Here is a 14,440-nt window from a genome sequence, read left to right as displayed (position 1 = left end):
CAGTGTCACTTTCGCCCTTACAACTATGGCTTTCACATAAAGCACTAATCTAGCTCAAATGTTGACTGAAAACTAATGTAGGGACGTACCTCTAGAAATAAATATGCCACACTGAAATTCAGCCGTTAGCAAGTAAGAGAGGCTGGAAGACCGTAAGTACATATGGGATTATGTATCTCGTGCTTATGACAGCTATGAGGAATACTACGTTAAGTTAGTATCTTTGAATGTATGACTTTCGATCTGTAATACAAAGTAGCAAATACGGGGTTTCATTACAGGCCAGCTCTTAGGAAGTATGGCATAGAGAGCCTTCTACACTACTATAAACTGAGGAGCAAAATTATTGAAAACAACGACAAGCTGATTGAGATGGTACATCCAAGCAAGCAAAGACAAAATGAAACTCCAGAAGCAAGTAAGAGAGGCTGGAAGACCGTAAGTACATATGGGATTATGTATCTCGTGCTTATGACAGCTATGAGGAATACTACGTTAAGTATCTTTGAATGTATGACTTTCGATCTGTAATACAAAGTAGCAAATACTGGGTTTCATTACAGGCCAGCTCTTAGGAAGTATGGCATGGAGAGCCTTCTACATCTCCTATCCTGTCTTCCTTCTCTCTTCGATTTCGGGACAATAAGACCATAGCAGTTACAGTTCCCTCTGTCAAACCTCTTAAAAAAAGAAGAAAAAAAAAACATGACAAGTCGTTGACAGACGACTTGTAACGACTTGTAAGAGCGGCGCAATCAATTATATGTTTACTTCATGTAGGTATGTATGTAAAGTTTCATAGCTCTAGCTCACCATATATTTTTCAATTAATTCCAGCTAAATGTGCATTCTGCCCCACTGTGGCTTCCCATTTCAATATGAAATTCGAACGTTTTGTCTTTAGAAGAAGAAAAGACCAGGACAGTGAAAGAAAATTATTGTTATTTTCAAATTCTAAAATTTAACATAGTTTTGTGATAATGATAATAACTAGGTAGGAATCGGGAACAAAGGCCTTGTGTTCCTAATGAAATAAAAATGTCCAGTCTTTTTATTCTGTTACAAAATTTCAACAAAAAAGTGAAATGGTGTGTTTTTTAACCACTTTGATAGTAAATAATTGTAAATTTTGTAAAATTAAACGCGTTTATTAGGGCGAACGTATTCATAGGACAGACTATTTTGCCCAGATCAATGCGACTGAAGGACTGGTTCAAATCTCCTGAAGACCAAAATATCGGACAATGGAGTGATGCTGCCACTGTCAGTTCAAGGTAAGTTGATAATTTAAGATTGTTTGTCTGGCTGGGGGACTTTAAACAGGGGGTATACCAGCCTGAATTTCCCTTGCTAGAGAAATAGCAAAGGTTGAGTGAAGGTTGACGGTTGACCTTCTGCATAATAATATTCGTTTTGTTGATATTAATCCTCAGAAGCACAAAACCGTTGAGTAAAATCAGTATTCGGAAATGGCGCGACAACATCTACAGAGCGGATACATTCCCGGCATTTCCATTGAATTTGAATAGGGACTCGGCTTGGACTCTTATTTTGCCGCCTCTAGAATGGACGAACTTTAGCAATCCACCTTACACGTCAAAAATCATCAATTCCGGACACACGACGGTTGTAAAAGGCACCTGGTACCAGGGGAAAAAGAAACCCTACTTGACTGGAGGACCGCTGCTGGATGAGAAGTACATTTTTTATCATACCCACTTCCATTGGGGAGAAAGTGAACATGCTGTGCAAGGTAGGTACCCATTTATCCATATTATCAAGAATTCAAGAAATAATGTTGAGGTTTGAATAGTTCGTAAGTAAGTATAAGAACCCATACCTACCTGCTATCTCTTTGTGCAACAGAACCTTCTGCGTGCACGCAACAGAACGACCTAAAGACTTGTACCTACTAATAAAATTTATAAATTACAGGAGAGACGTTTCCTCTTGAAGTTCATAATGTGTTCTTCAACGAGAAGTACAAGTCCTACGATATTGCCCTGAAGGAAAGTGACGGTATTGTCATCGTGGTGAAATTCTGTAAACTACTTCCTGAATACCCGCAGAGACACCACGAACCATCGTTGTCTGGTTTATGTTCACCAAACACAAGACCAGTCCCTGTAGACCAGGAAGAGTTCAGTCAAATGCCATACATTGAAAAATATACTAATGAAGATCGAAGAAACCTCAGATCCCATTATACTGAACTGAAGATCGGACGAGCTCAGAACATGACCCAATATGACAAATCAATACCGGACCAGTATAGGGCATACAAGCTCATGCAATATGAAAAAAATCCAATGCCGGTCACTCAGGAAAATGAAAATCGCTGGATTCCAAGGGCAAGAACAAGTATTACTGAAAAGACAAGTCACATGTCATCTCAATGCACCAATACAATTCAGACAAACTCGACTGTCTATTTTGGAACTGAAAGCAATATTTTCATCGAAGAAGTTGCCAAGAATATTCGTTTTGTCCATTCAGTCAACACAAGCAAATTGATACATGCCTACAGCATAGATCAGCTCTTGCCTGCCTTTACCGAAAACTATTTCTTCTACCTAAGTATGTAAAAAAAAAAAAAAAAAACGGTTGTGATATAAACAACATTTATCACACAATTTTAAGGTAATTTTAGCTAGATCGAAAGTAAGGTAAATAGCTGAATATCAATACCAAAATACCTATCGGTTACAACAGCATATCTCTACTGAAATTAATGTTTTTCATTGTGTTTTAGGTGGCATACGCAGGCATAAATCCACGCATAGAATAACCTGGATTGTTGATGACACAAATTATTTGTTTGTTTCAAAATCCCAACTGAGATCATTTCAAGTATTGAAAAACATCCAGCAAACCAAAATAAAACGAAACTCTCGAAAAACACAACTTGAAGCTAATCCATTCGGCAATGTATTTTACATCATCAATCGACCATTTAATAATAACCTCGATTACACTGGTAAGTTTATGGTGAATATTTATTTGACTTGTACGATTAACTTACTGATACAAATAATTACATATAGGTGTGGTAGATAAATACAAAAAAAAAAAAAAAAAAAAAAAAAAAATACTTATACCATTGCAGGAAATTCGAAGATGCCTGAATCCTTGACAGAGAGCTTTGTCAAACCGGGCTTGGAATTTATTAGTTCAAACCAATTCTCAAGTAAGCTGTCTGATCTGGCATACACACCAATAATGGTTGAAAATAGAGAAATGTCAAGCTCGAAGTTTTTAGAAGAGAAAATGAATGAAACTAGTTCTAAAGTACTAGATGTGACATCGGAAAAAAGCTCGGTAAAATTTTCAAGTGAATCAAAAATGTGTGAAATTGAAAAAATGCATATGGGATCAAAAGATAATGTTGAAAAAGAATTATTGGACAAAGAAAAGCTAACAGATACTATTACTGTTAGATTAGATATTCCAGGAATATTGGTTGAAAATAACCACAGATTGGACCAAGAAGTCATAATCAAGAGAGCTGGGGAAAACTCGACAAAATTGGAAGATGATCCAAGTATGAATATATTATTTGAAAATGAACTGCAGCGATTTTCAAGCGATCAAATTCAGGAAAAATCGATGGAAAGAGTACTAGATATAAATTCGAATATATTATTTGAAAATGAACTGCAGCGATTTTCAAGCGATCAAATTCAGGAAAAATCGATGGAAAGAGTACTAGATATAAAATTCGGACTGGATTTAAGTTTAAGACGTTAGACTTGGAAATCCTGTCAAAATCAAGCCCCTGGATGTAAGCTTGCGTGCTAACTGGGCCACATTTGCCAAATTTGACGGGTTGACCCATGACTTGTTTTAAAAACCAACTCCACACCTAATAGAACAGAATTTACCTATATAAATTCTTCTAGTCTGACTGTTTTGGATATGGAATTCAAAGCTTCAATCAATAAGCTGCGCAATGATGATTTCTACGAAAAACTTGAAAAAATATTCATGGTAATTGTTGATACCATAAACTTCACCATTGACGTTCCTCATTATAACGGTCCAAAAGCAAGAGACAAGTCACTTGTAAATATAAATAGAAAGAATATATCACCAGAACGATCTACTCTAGACTCTTATGAGATTGAACAAACAACTAAAGAAATTTCTGCTGGAAATCCAGTAAAATGTATACCATATAACACATTGACTTTTTCCACTACTTTTGAAAAAGTGCTCAACTCATTTTTATCGTCTGAAAAAAGAAAAATTAAAAGGAAACATACAAATGAAAATAAAGTGTCAATAACAAGAGCTAATACCAGTAAGTTATATGAATTGAAGGATAAATACATGATGAAACAGATACATAATACAGAATTCTTAAATATCATCACGGTGTTTGTCACTCCAAGTAACATGGATGTTGCTCTACAGGTCATTTGTCTCTGGTGTACATCTTCTTCAACTCTACTAATAGATTTGTTATGAACACCATGAGCTTTCATTAGAACGAAAGAGGGAATGGTTCGATTTCTCTCCTTCTTTCATTTATTCATTGTCATTAAGAGGTATTGTGTCCAAATAATTCCTTCTAGGGGTGCCAAGGTCAATTCGGGCATCATGCAGAGAGTCAAATGGTGTTGGAAACTTAGTTGGACCTTAAAAAGTTCTATGTCTTTGTTTCAGTATTATTTTTCAATTAAGCAAAAGGCTAAAGAATAAAAGAAAGCTCTCCCAGTCTCTTCCCACCTCCTACCCTCACAAAGGTCTGATAGCTTCGTGCACGGACATATTTCATTGTTTTCAACCGTTATGTCCTCACTAGGCCAGTACTCCTATTCTGCGATACCAAGAGAGTCGAAAATACTGAGAACACCGTTGAGAATTAAATTCGTTTTTCGCCAGTGTGTGTAATATGTACCACAAGCGAAAAAGAAAATACATCTACATACTTCCAGAATTTTCAACGACAAAAATTAATGGATGCATTCAAATTACAACACAGTTTGTGTTGACCGTACTGATTTTAAATTGTTCCCCTGGGACCAAAAGTTCACATGTGGGGGATAACTCAACATCATCCTTTTCATTGTTTTCAACCGTTATGTCCTCACTAGGCCAGTACTCCTATTCTGCGATACCAAGAGAGTCGAAAATACTGAGAACACCGTTAAATAATTAAATTCGTTTTTCGCCAGTGTGTGTAATATTTACCACAATCGAAAAAGAAAATACATCTACCATCTACATACTTCCAGAATTTTCAACGACAAAAATTAATGGATGCATTCAAATTACAACACAGGTTGTGTTGACCGCACTGATTTTAAATTGTTCCCCTGGGACCAAAAGTTCACATGTGGGGGATAACTCAACAGCATCCTAGGATTTACTAATTATTCACAAAATACTGAGAACACCGTTGAGAATTAAATTCGTTTTTCGCCAGTGTGTGTAATATTTACCACAATCGAAAAAGAAAATACATCTACATACTTCCAGAATTTTCAACGACAAAAATTAATGGATGCATTCAAATTACAACACAGTTTGTGTTGACCGTACTGATTTTAAATTGTTCCCCTGGGACCAAAAGTTCACATGTGGGGGATAACTCAACATCATCCTATTTACTAATTACTCATGCATCCTATGACACAGAGTCATAGTTCACGCAATAGCTCATGCAGTAATAAATCTGTTTTGTAATCCCTATCTATTATTGTAGTTCGAGAGAGAGAAATGAAGAATGTATTTACAGTGTATACATTGGAAGAGATTGAGGAGAAGGAGGAGAGAGAGGGAGATGAAGAAACAATTCATATGGAATGATCTTTAAATATGACTGGAGATTCGGTCAAATGAAAATCCGGCTGACATGAGTATTTCATTTCTCTTGGAAGTGACTTCTTGAGAGTATTTAATACCCACGTCAAAACAAAAATAGACTAGACTCAAGCCTACACAAAATAGAAAATTGAAGGAGAAATTGTAAAGATGATGGGAACGAAGAAGAAAAAGATCAGGAAGAAGAAGTGATATTTTAGTTTTATAAAGGAGGAACAGAGAGAAAGTATTACGAGAAATGAAGAAACGGTTCTGCGTATTTCGTGCATATACTTTACAATTCATATGGAATGATCCTTAAATATAACTGGAGACTGGAGATTCGGTCAAATGAAAATCCGGCTGACATGAGTATTTCATTTCTCTTGGAAGTGACTTCTTGAGAGTATTTAATACCCACGTCAAAACAAAAATAGACTAGACTCAAGCCTACACAAAATAGAAAATTGAAGGAGAAATTGTAAAGATGATGGGAACGAAGAAGAAAAAGATCAGGAAGAAGAAGTGATATTTTAGTTTTATAAAGGAGGAACAGAGAGAAAGTATTACGAGAAATGAAGAAACGGTTCCGCGTATTTCGTGCAGAAGAAGTGATATTTTAGTTTTATAAAGGAGGAACAGAGAGAAAGTATTACGAGAAATGAAGAAACGGTTCCGCGTATTTCGTGCATATACTTCTTTCGTCCAGAAAACCATAAAGCCAAAAAACTGGTTTTTGGGGGATTTTTTTCACATTTTCTCACACAAATGAGCTCTGATCTTGAAACCGGTATTAGCGTCACCTATGTTAAGCTACGCCGAGCAAGGCCAATAAATAGATGGGTGACTTAAAAGGAATAAAAGGGAGAACGGGCTCTAGTCTTGACTTTAAATCATTGCATGAAAGTAAAATCGAAAAATCAAATCAAGAATAATAATAAACTGAATATTAAACAAATTAGATAGGTACATAGGTACTGATAGAATAAACTACGGGCTAAATTGTTTCCGGAGGGACGGGCCCAGCTTATTTTACTCTTTTCTTGGATGTGAATACTGAATCATGTCTATGAGAAACAGTAAAAGGTTGCTGTGTTATTTCTGGGGATGTGAATTATAAAAGACTTGAAAATGAAGTTTAGGAGTTTGGAGGCTACGGATGACTTCATTATGTCAAGCACATGACAATTTCGTATGAACTTGAAAATAGACAGAGAGAGAGAGAGAGAGAGATACGAAAGTTATTTTGATGTCAAAGTTATTTGGAGGCCTTATGACACATATTCTCGAAGCTGGAGGTTGAGTTTATAGAATAGGCCAGGAGGGTATATTTTACCAGGGCCCCTTACCATTCGACACCTGTAATATGTATGCGGTATGTCCGGTAATTTAATAACTTGTGAACCTTAAACAAAGTAAGGCCGAAGATGCGAAGTTGAAAAAGAGGTTGCTTTCAATCAAGTGATTTTAGGTCCGCTCGAGACCGGGCTTTGTTACAAAGAGGGATGGTTTTATGCTGCGACGTCTTTTCGGATACATATTTCTTTGAGATTCATGTATCTGCAAGAGCCAGTGATAGGTTCTTTTCAAGCCTCGTTTATTCAATAAATACTCACAGAACATTTTTTATAATTATGTAAGTAAATTAAATTAAGGAATACAGTAATAGATCAGTTGCGCTTACTTGTGTGATGTTTCAAAGTCATAGAGCAGGAAAAATGAGGACCAATGGAATTTTTCTTTTTCTTCTACGACTTCTAGATACCGAGATAAATCGATTTAAATAATACTGATAAATCGTAAAGTTTGCCGTCACGACATATGCTCCCGTAGGCGATGACGTCATAACTCATGACTCCCGCTTTGTTTGTTTGTGCGCAAGCGTTTCTGCGCATTTTGACATTAAGTCTGACGTCACAACTCTTTGAACTTTTTAATTAAAACGGCAATTAAAAATTGAATTTTCGACCTTTTAAAGTTACTTTTTCGGAGTTTTGACTTCAGATTTGGATTTTTCACAACTTTTTACGTAGGAATCGACCTTTTATTCATAATTTTTACCCAACTGCAACTGCTCCATTATCATTGTTTCTAAAGGTAGGAAAAGGCCAATCGTTTCGTTAGTTTTTGAATCCAGGTTTGACTCCCTGGAAGTTGCATTATGTGGGACAAATGGCCATTTCTCGAGAAATTCAAACCAAGAGTGCCTTCTGACACTGTCAAACGATTAGCTATAGGCCTGTTTACATCTAACAATCATAATTGCAAAATTTTCCAGCTGTTCAGTAGTGATGAGGTGTTTTGTCAAGAAGGACTTGTGGTGCATACTATACAAAACATGTGAAGAGTGCAGAATGAAAATGAGTGAGGCGGAGATTTTGTCATAAAATGTATACAAATCTCGTGTACCTGTACACATTACATCAAGGATTTAAAATATAAAAAATAAAATTTAGTCTCCCTTTTTATATCTATTCCACATAGATAATAAGTTTTTTAATAAATTTTATATGTTGTATAGGTATCTTGTGGAGAATAATAACACTGCAAAATGTAAAAAACTTTGGTAACGGAGCAGTTGCAAATGGGTAAAAATTATAAATAAATGGTCAATTCCTATATAAAAAGTTGGGAAAAATCCAAATCTGAGGTCAAAACTCCGAAAAAATAACTGTGAAAGGTCGAAAATTCTATTTTAATTTTCCGTTCTAATGAAAGAGTTCAAATATGTGTGACGTCAGACTTTACGCAGTTGTTTTTTTCGTCCGCTTCCGCACTAATTAGTCGTTCGATCATGACACAGTCTATTTGCTCAACTTTCATGCTGAAAGTCTCTCTCCCTCCCTCATCTCCCTCTCTGTATAATAGTGTCATCTCTACATCTGAAAGAAAATTAAGAACTACTCTATGATTTCTCTATACAAACACAAGATGTGAATTCCTGAATCCCAGTTTGAAATGTTAAAACTACAATGAGAATTCCTATGTTTTATTACAATGCGGAAAGCCCTAAAAACCTAAAAAAGTACAAAAAAGAAGAAGAAGAAGAAGAACATCTGAAAGAAAATTAAGAACTACTCTATGATTTCTCTATACAAACACAAGATGTGAATTCCTGAATCCCAGTTTGAAATGTTCAGAAAGAACTGCGCAGAAACGTATGCGCACAAACACATTAATGCCTTGCCTGCGAGGGAGCTTTGCTCGGGACATTTGATGTGACGTGATTGCCTATGGGAGCGTATGCCGTGACGTCAAAGTTAACGATTTACCAGCATTTTTTACTGAAAGAAAATTAAGAACTACTCTATGATTTCTCTATACAAACACAAGATGTGAATTCCTGAATCCCAGTTTGAAATGTTAAAACTATATTCCATTTCTCTTCCTCATCTCTATCCCCTCTTCATCGCAGACTCTTCATTACCCCGTCCTTCCTTTATTATTACGATAGTAATAAAAAAGGTATAGTGGACGAGCTATTGTATTCGCTTCGGTGTCTGTCAGTCGGTCGGTCAATCAGTCTGTCCCCATAGAAGGACTTATCCAAACCTGGTCGACCTATATATCAAATTAAAGGTCTTTTTGCCAGGAACACGAAAATGGTGTTGCAAATTTCGTCCAGAAAACCATAAAGCCAAAAAACTGGTTTTTGGGGGGGATTTTTTTCACATTTTCTCACACAAATGAGCTCTGATCTTGAAATTTGTCGCGACGACCTATGAACTCAAAGCGAGAAAGTTTTAGATAACACTTCAGTCGTTATTTTAAGACCGGTTTTAGCGTCACCTATGTTAAGCTACGCCGAGCAAGGCCAATAAATGGATGGGTGACTTGAACCTTATATTGGGAATAAAGGGAGAACGGGCTCTAGTCTTGATTTTAAATCATTGCATGAAAGTAAAATCGAAAAATCAAATCAAGAATAATAGTAAACTGAATATTAAACAAATTAGATAGGTACATAGGTACTGATCGAATAAACTACGGGCTAAATAATTTCCGGAGGGACGGGCCCAGCTTATTTTACTCTTTTCTTGGATGTGAATACTGAATCATGTCTATGAGAAACAGTAAAAGGTAGCTGTGTTATTTCTGGGGATGTGAATTATAAAAGACTTGAAAATGAAGGTTAGGGGTTAGGAGGCTACGGATGACTTCATTATGTCAAGCACATGACAATTTCGTATGAACTTGAAAAGAGACACAGAGAGAGATACGAAAGTTATTTTGATGTCAAAGTTATTTGGAGGCCTTATGACACATATTCTCGAAGCTGGAGGTTGAGTTTATAGAAGAGGCCAGGAGGGTATATTTTACCAGGGCCCCTTACCATTCGACACCTGTAATATGTATGCGGTATGTGTATGTCCGGTAATTTAATAACTTGTGAACCTTGAACAAAGTAAGGCCGAAGATGCGAAGTTGAAAAAAGGAGAAGATGAGAAGTTGAAAAAGGGGTTGCTTTCAATCAAGTGATTTTAGGTCCGCTCGAGACCGGGCTCTGTTACAAAAAGGGATGGTTTTATGTTGTCACGTCTATCTCCGGTAATTTAATAACTTGTGAACCTTGAACAAAGTAAGGCCGAAGATGCGAAGTTGAAAAAAGGAGAAGATGAGAAGTTGAAAAAGAGGTTGCTTTCAATCAAGTGATTTTAGGTCCGCTCGAGACCGGGCTCTGTTACAAAAAGGGATGGTTTTATGCTGCGACGTCTTTTTAAAATTGTCCTACAATTTTTAATTAAGGAATGGTTCAGTGTGCAAACCAAATGAAATGGTATGCAAAAACCCAGAAAACATAACGAATATCTACAAAATTAGCCCTCTGTAAAAAGATCCCTGTTCTGTTTCGTCCACAGCTTCCTGAACATTTCTCACAAATGAGTGTGGACATAATTCGAAATTTTACAAGTAAATAATAACACGGGATCTCCCAAAGGTCACAAAGTAATTATTACTATCTCTCCCTATCCCTCTCTCTTACACACTCTCCCTCCTCTTTGACTCTATCTCACATTCCGCTCACTTCCATATCTTTTGGTACTCTTCTTTCTCCAAATATCGAGTTCCAATGGTAAAACTAATACTAATTTTATTAATTACTGTCTCTTCCCGGAAAACTTCTCTCCATTGCAAGCAAATCTAGGTGCTGGTTGGCATCACGTGTAGAAAATTGAACTTTTTGTCGAAAGTAGAAACTTATTGTAATGGAACCGTAGAAATACCAAGTTGATGTAACGATTGTTATTTTAATGTATTGTAATAAAATGAGTTAGAGATATTCACCGGTCCTACAGTCCTGAATGAGAAATACCAAGTTAATGTAACGATTGTTATTTTAATGTATTGTAATAAAATGAGTTAGAGATATTCACCGGTCCTACAGTCCTGGATATAGAAAATTGAACTTTTTGTCGAAAGTAGAAACTTATTGTAATGGAACCGTAGAAATACCAAGTTAATGTAACGATTGTTATTTTAATGTATTGTAATAAAATGAGTTAGAGATATTCACCGGTCCTACAGTCCTGGATGTCAATTTTAGAAAATTGAACTTTTTGTCGAAAGTAGAAACTTATTGTAATGGAACCGTAGAAATACCAAGTTAATGTAACGATTGTTATTTTAATCTATTGTAATAAAATGAGTTAGAGATATTCACCGGTCCTACAGTCCTGGATGTCAATTTAAGTTTAAAGAAACTAATAATTCGTTCTGTACTCGTACGACCAAGCCTGATCTGAAGGTATCAAACGCAACGTAGTATTATGCTTGTTATAGTTTATTGTATTATGCTGTGTATTTTTTTAAAAGCTAAAACAGAAATCATTTGCAATTTAAATATTTTCTCCTATGCCGCTTTTGTTACACAGTATGTCCGAAAAGTTCTTCCGATCGGGAAGAACTACTGAACCGTTGGATATTTACAATAGATCAGTTGCGCTTACTTGTGTGATGTTTCAAAGTTTATTGTATTATGCTGTGTATTTTTTTAAAAGCTAAAACAGAAATCATTTGCAATTTAAATATTTTCTCCTATGCCGCTTTTGTTACATAGTATGTCCGAAAAGTTCTTCCGATCGGGAAGAACTACTGAACCGTTGGATATTTACAGTTTTATCTCGGGATCTAGAAGTCGTAGGAGAAAAAGAAAAATTCCATTGGTCCTCATTTTTCCTGCTCTATGACTTTGAAACATCACTCAAGCAAGCGCAACTGTTCTATTCTTGGTATGGAGGGTAATAGAAATGTTTCATCTTTGATGGAAATTGATTTGGGTATTAGGTTAGGTGCCTACCTACTTAATTTGAACAAATGCTTCAATAATGTCAAACTTATGAGCAAAATTGTTAAGGACTATAGGAATATTTCGATGAAAAAACAATAATTTGTGCTTTTTCTAAATTCTTGTTTTGTGTAGGTTGTTCTTCTTCCACTTTGCCATTTCCATTCGAAAGAATAAATAAAAATAGATGAAAGAATATATAAAAGAAAATAACACACTTCGAACCAAAACAAAATAGGAGCACACAGTCTCGGGAAATCGTACTCGTTTTTCTTTTGAACCTGATGGAGGGTTGATTTAGTCGGAAAATGTTTATTAAGGGTTACAATAGGTACATTGTGGAAAATTTATTCAGTTCACGCCGTGACACGGTGAATGTAAGCTGGAGCGGAGGAAAATTTTTTCGTCTGTGGAATCGAAAACATCGTGTATTAAACGCGATTTTTTTCTTACTCTGATTCTCGAGAAAAGTTGGCTTTTTTACGGAATTTTTTAAAAGAATAAAATCGAATTAGGTATATGTAAAATAAAAATTAGACCTCCCCTTTGAATCTAATTTTAAAATTTTGCTATTTGTTTTATTATATTCCCCGCCACGTGGTCTAATAAAGAATGTGGGCTAATATACTAATTCTATAAAAATATCTAATAAAACAAAAAATAAAACGTTTTATTTTCTTTTAAATATTGAATGCCTACCTACTGAATACTTTGTGTTATCATCATGTGATTTCAAATTCTCATGCACACTGTTAAAAGACGTGGTAAGTTGTAATTATTGTACAAGACATAAGACTTTATTTATATGTAGGTATATTGGATGTATATTCCCAATTCCGATGTGATCTGTATTGGTTTAAAATTCACACAGTAGATATGTAAATAAATAATATAATTTGTAATTACCTACACACGTCCAATGAGACTGGTTTGTACTCATAAAAAACTAGAAAGCCAATAATAAAATAATGAGATTCAAAAACTCGAACAATTAAAGCTTGACACCCCGATATTATTAGGGTCTTTTAGGCCAATATTGACTTTCGTTGTAGAAATACGAAAGTATGTCCATTTTGTTAGTCTAGTGATAAGATAGAACGTGATATGAGTACCTATGTTCTGTTGTAATTTATATTGTGAGGACTACAAAAAACATGACAGTGTAAGGTACTCATTTAGCAAAACACAAACGCTCAAATTGTTTTCTGACATTTTTATGACAAAAGAATGGAAAGCTTTCATTATTCACATCTGTTCGTTTTTTAACATTGCTTTGACATTTTCTTTGCTAAATGTTTCGGTCATTTTTATTCACAACAGTTTCCCCAACTCCTTCTCCATTACTTCATTTCCACCACCGCACCGCCCATCCATTGTGTCTTTCTCAAGTGAAATGAATTATTTATAACACCTTTGTCTTATGTCTCCACTGTGAAGTATGAGGAGATTTTTCACGAGAGCAACAAGGAGAAAACATATTGGAGAAAATGGGGAGAGAAGAGAGATGGGAGAAGAATGTTTGACTTTCAAATGCTGATGGATACTTTTTCTTCATTTCAAAATGACGAAAAATCTTAAAAGCTCAATTGATGTTTGAAGAGAAATCGAAGAAAGAGAGGGAAGAAAATATTTTCAGTGAAAAAGTAAAAGGATACTCGAAGATAGAAGGGGAGAGAGACAGAAACTGTCGAGGATGTCAAGCCGTTATCTGTACGTTGCCAAATCCGACCTGTCAATCTAACCAATTCTTCTCTTTCTTACTCTATCCTATCTTTTCCATTGGCTTCTTTTCTTCTTTTTCTACCAATTAAATGAGGATTATTAAGGAGGTATTATATTTCTATAATAATACGAGTATCTATCAATAAAAAGATAGCATCTCTATGTACATACTTGGGACTTGGGGGGTATCTCTACTCTTATCTTGGGCTGCATCATGGTTGTTCTCTTTTTACATGGTTTTATTTCACTGGAAATCTTTGTGTAAATCTAGCACATCCACGAATTCAACATGAGGTTTCTATTAATTGACTTAAATTAAATGCCTCCTGCTGTAACTGTAACTAAAAGCTTTAAGTATATCATACAATTTTCCAATTGTTTTTCTCAATTTTCCCAGTGGAAGAGTCAATTGCAACAGATATAGGATGTTGACATACATTAGAACGGTAACGAAGAAAATATACAATGTCTTGTATCTAATGTAAGATTTGCGAGGACCTCTGTATCCCATTGCTCAATATCCCATTATTTGAGCAACCACGAAAATTACTCCATGATTGTATAGCTCACAATTTTTGCCTGCGGCGCTGTTCCTCATTCTTTTCGTGTTAACCTTCATCCCCCAGG

At 35.5% G+C, this 14,440-nt stretch overlaps 1 protein-coding gene across 1 annotated transcript in view; it reads left to right on the top strand.

Moving 5' to 3' along the window:
- Positions 1–981: 981 nt before the first annotated feature.
- Positions 982–14,440, top strand: part of LOC103523959 — a 125,079-nt gene continuing 111,620 nt past the window's right edge. The window contains exons 1-4 of the mRNA XM_026833181.1: positions 982–1,274; positions 1,434–1,753; positions 1,936–2,577; positions 2,753–2,977. Of these exons, the coding sequence (XP_026688982.1) occupies positions 1,195–1,274; positions 1,434–1,753; positions 1,936–2,577; positions 2,753–2,977 (1,267 nt within the window). The 5' untranslated portion in view covers positions 982–1,194. The remainder of the gene's footprint in view (positions 1,275–1,433; positions 1,754–1,935; positions 2,578–2,752; positions 2,978–14,440) is intronic.

This window comes from Diaphorina citri, unplaced genomic scaffold (genome assembly GCF_000475195.1).
Source record: "Diaphorina citri unplaced genomic scaffold, Diaci psyllid genome assembly version 1.1 scaffold86, whole genome shotgun sequence".
Lineage (NCBI taxonomy): Eukaryota > Metazoa > Arthropoda > Insecta > Hemiptera > Psyllidae > Diaphorina > Diaphorina citri.
The sequence above is the reverse complement of the archived record's forward strand: the minus strand, read 5'-3'. Positions and strand labels throughout refer to the sequence as shown.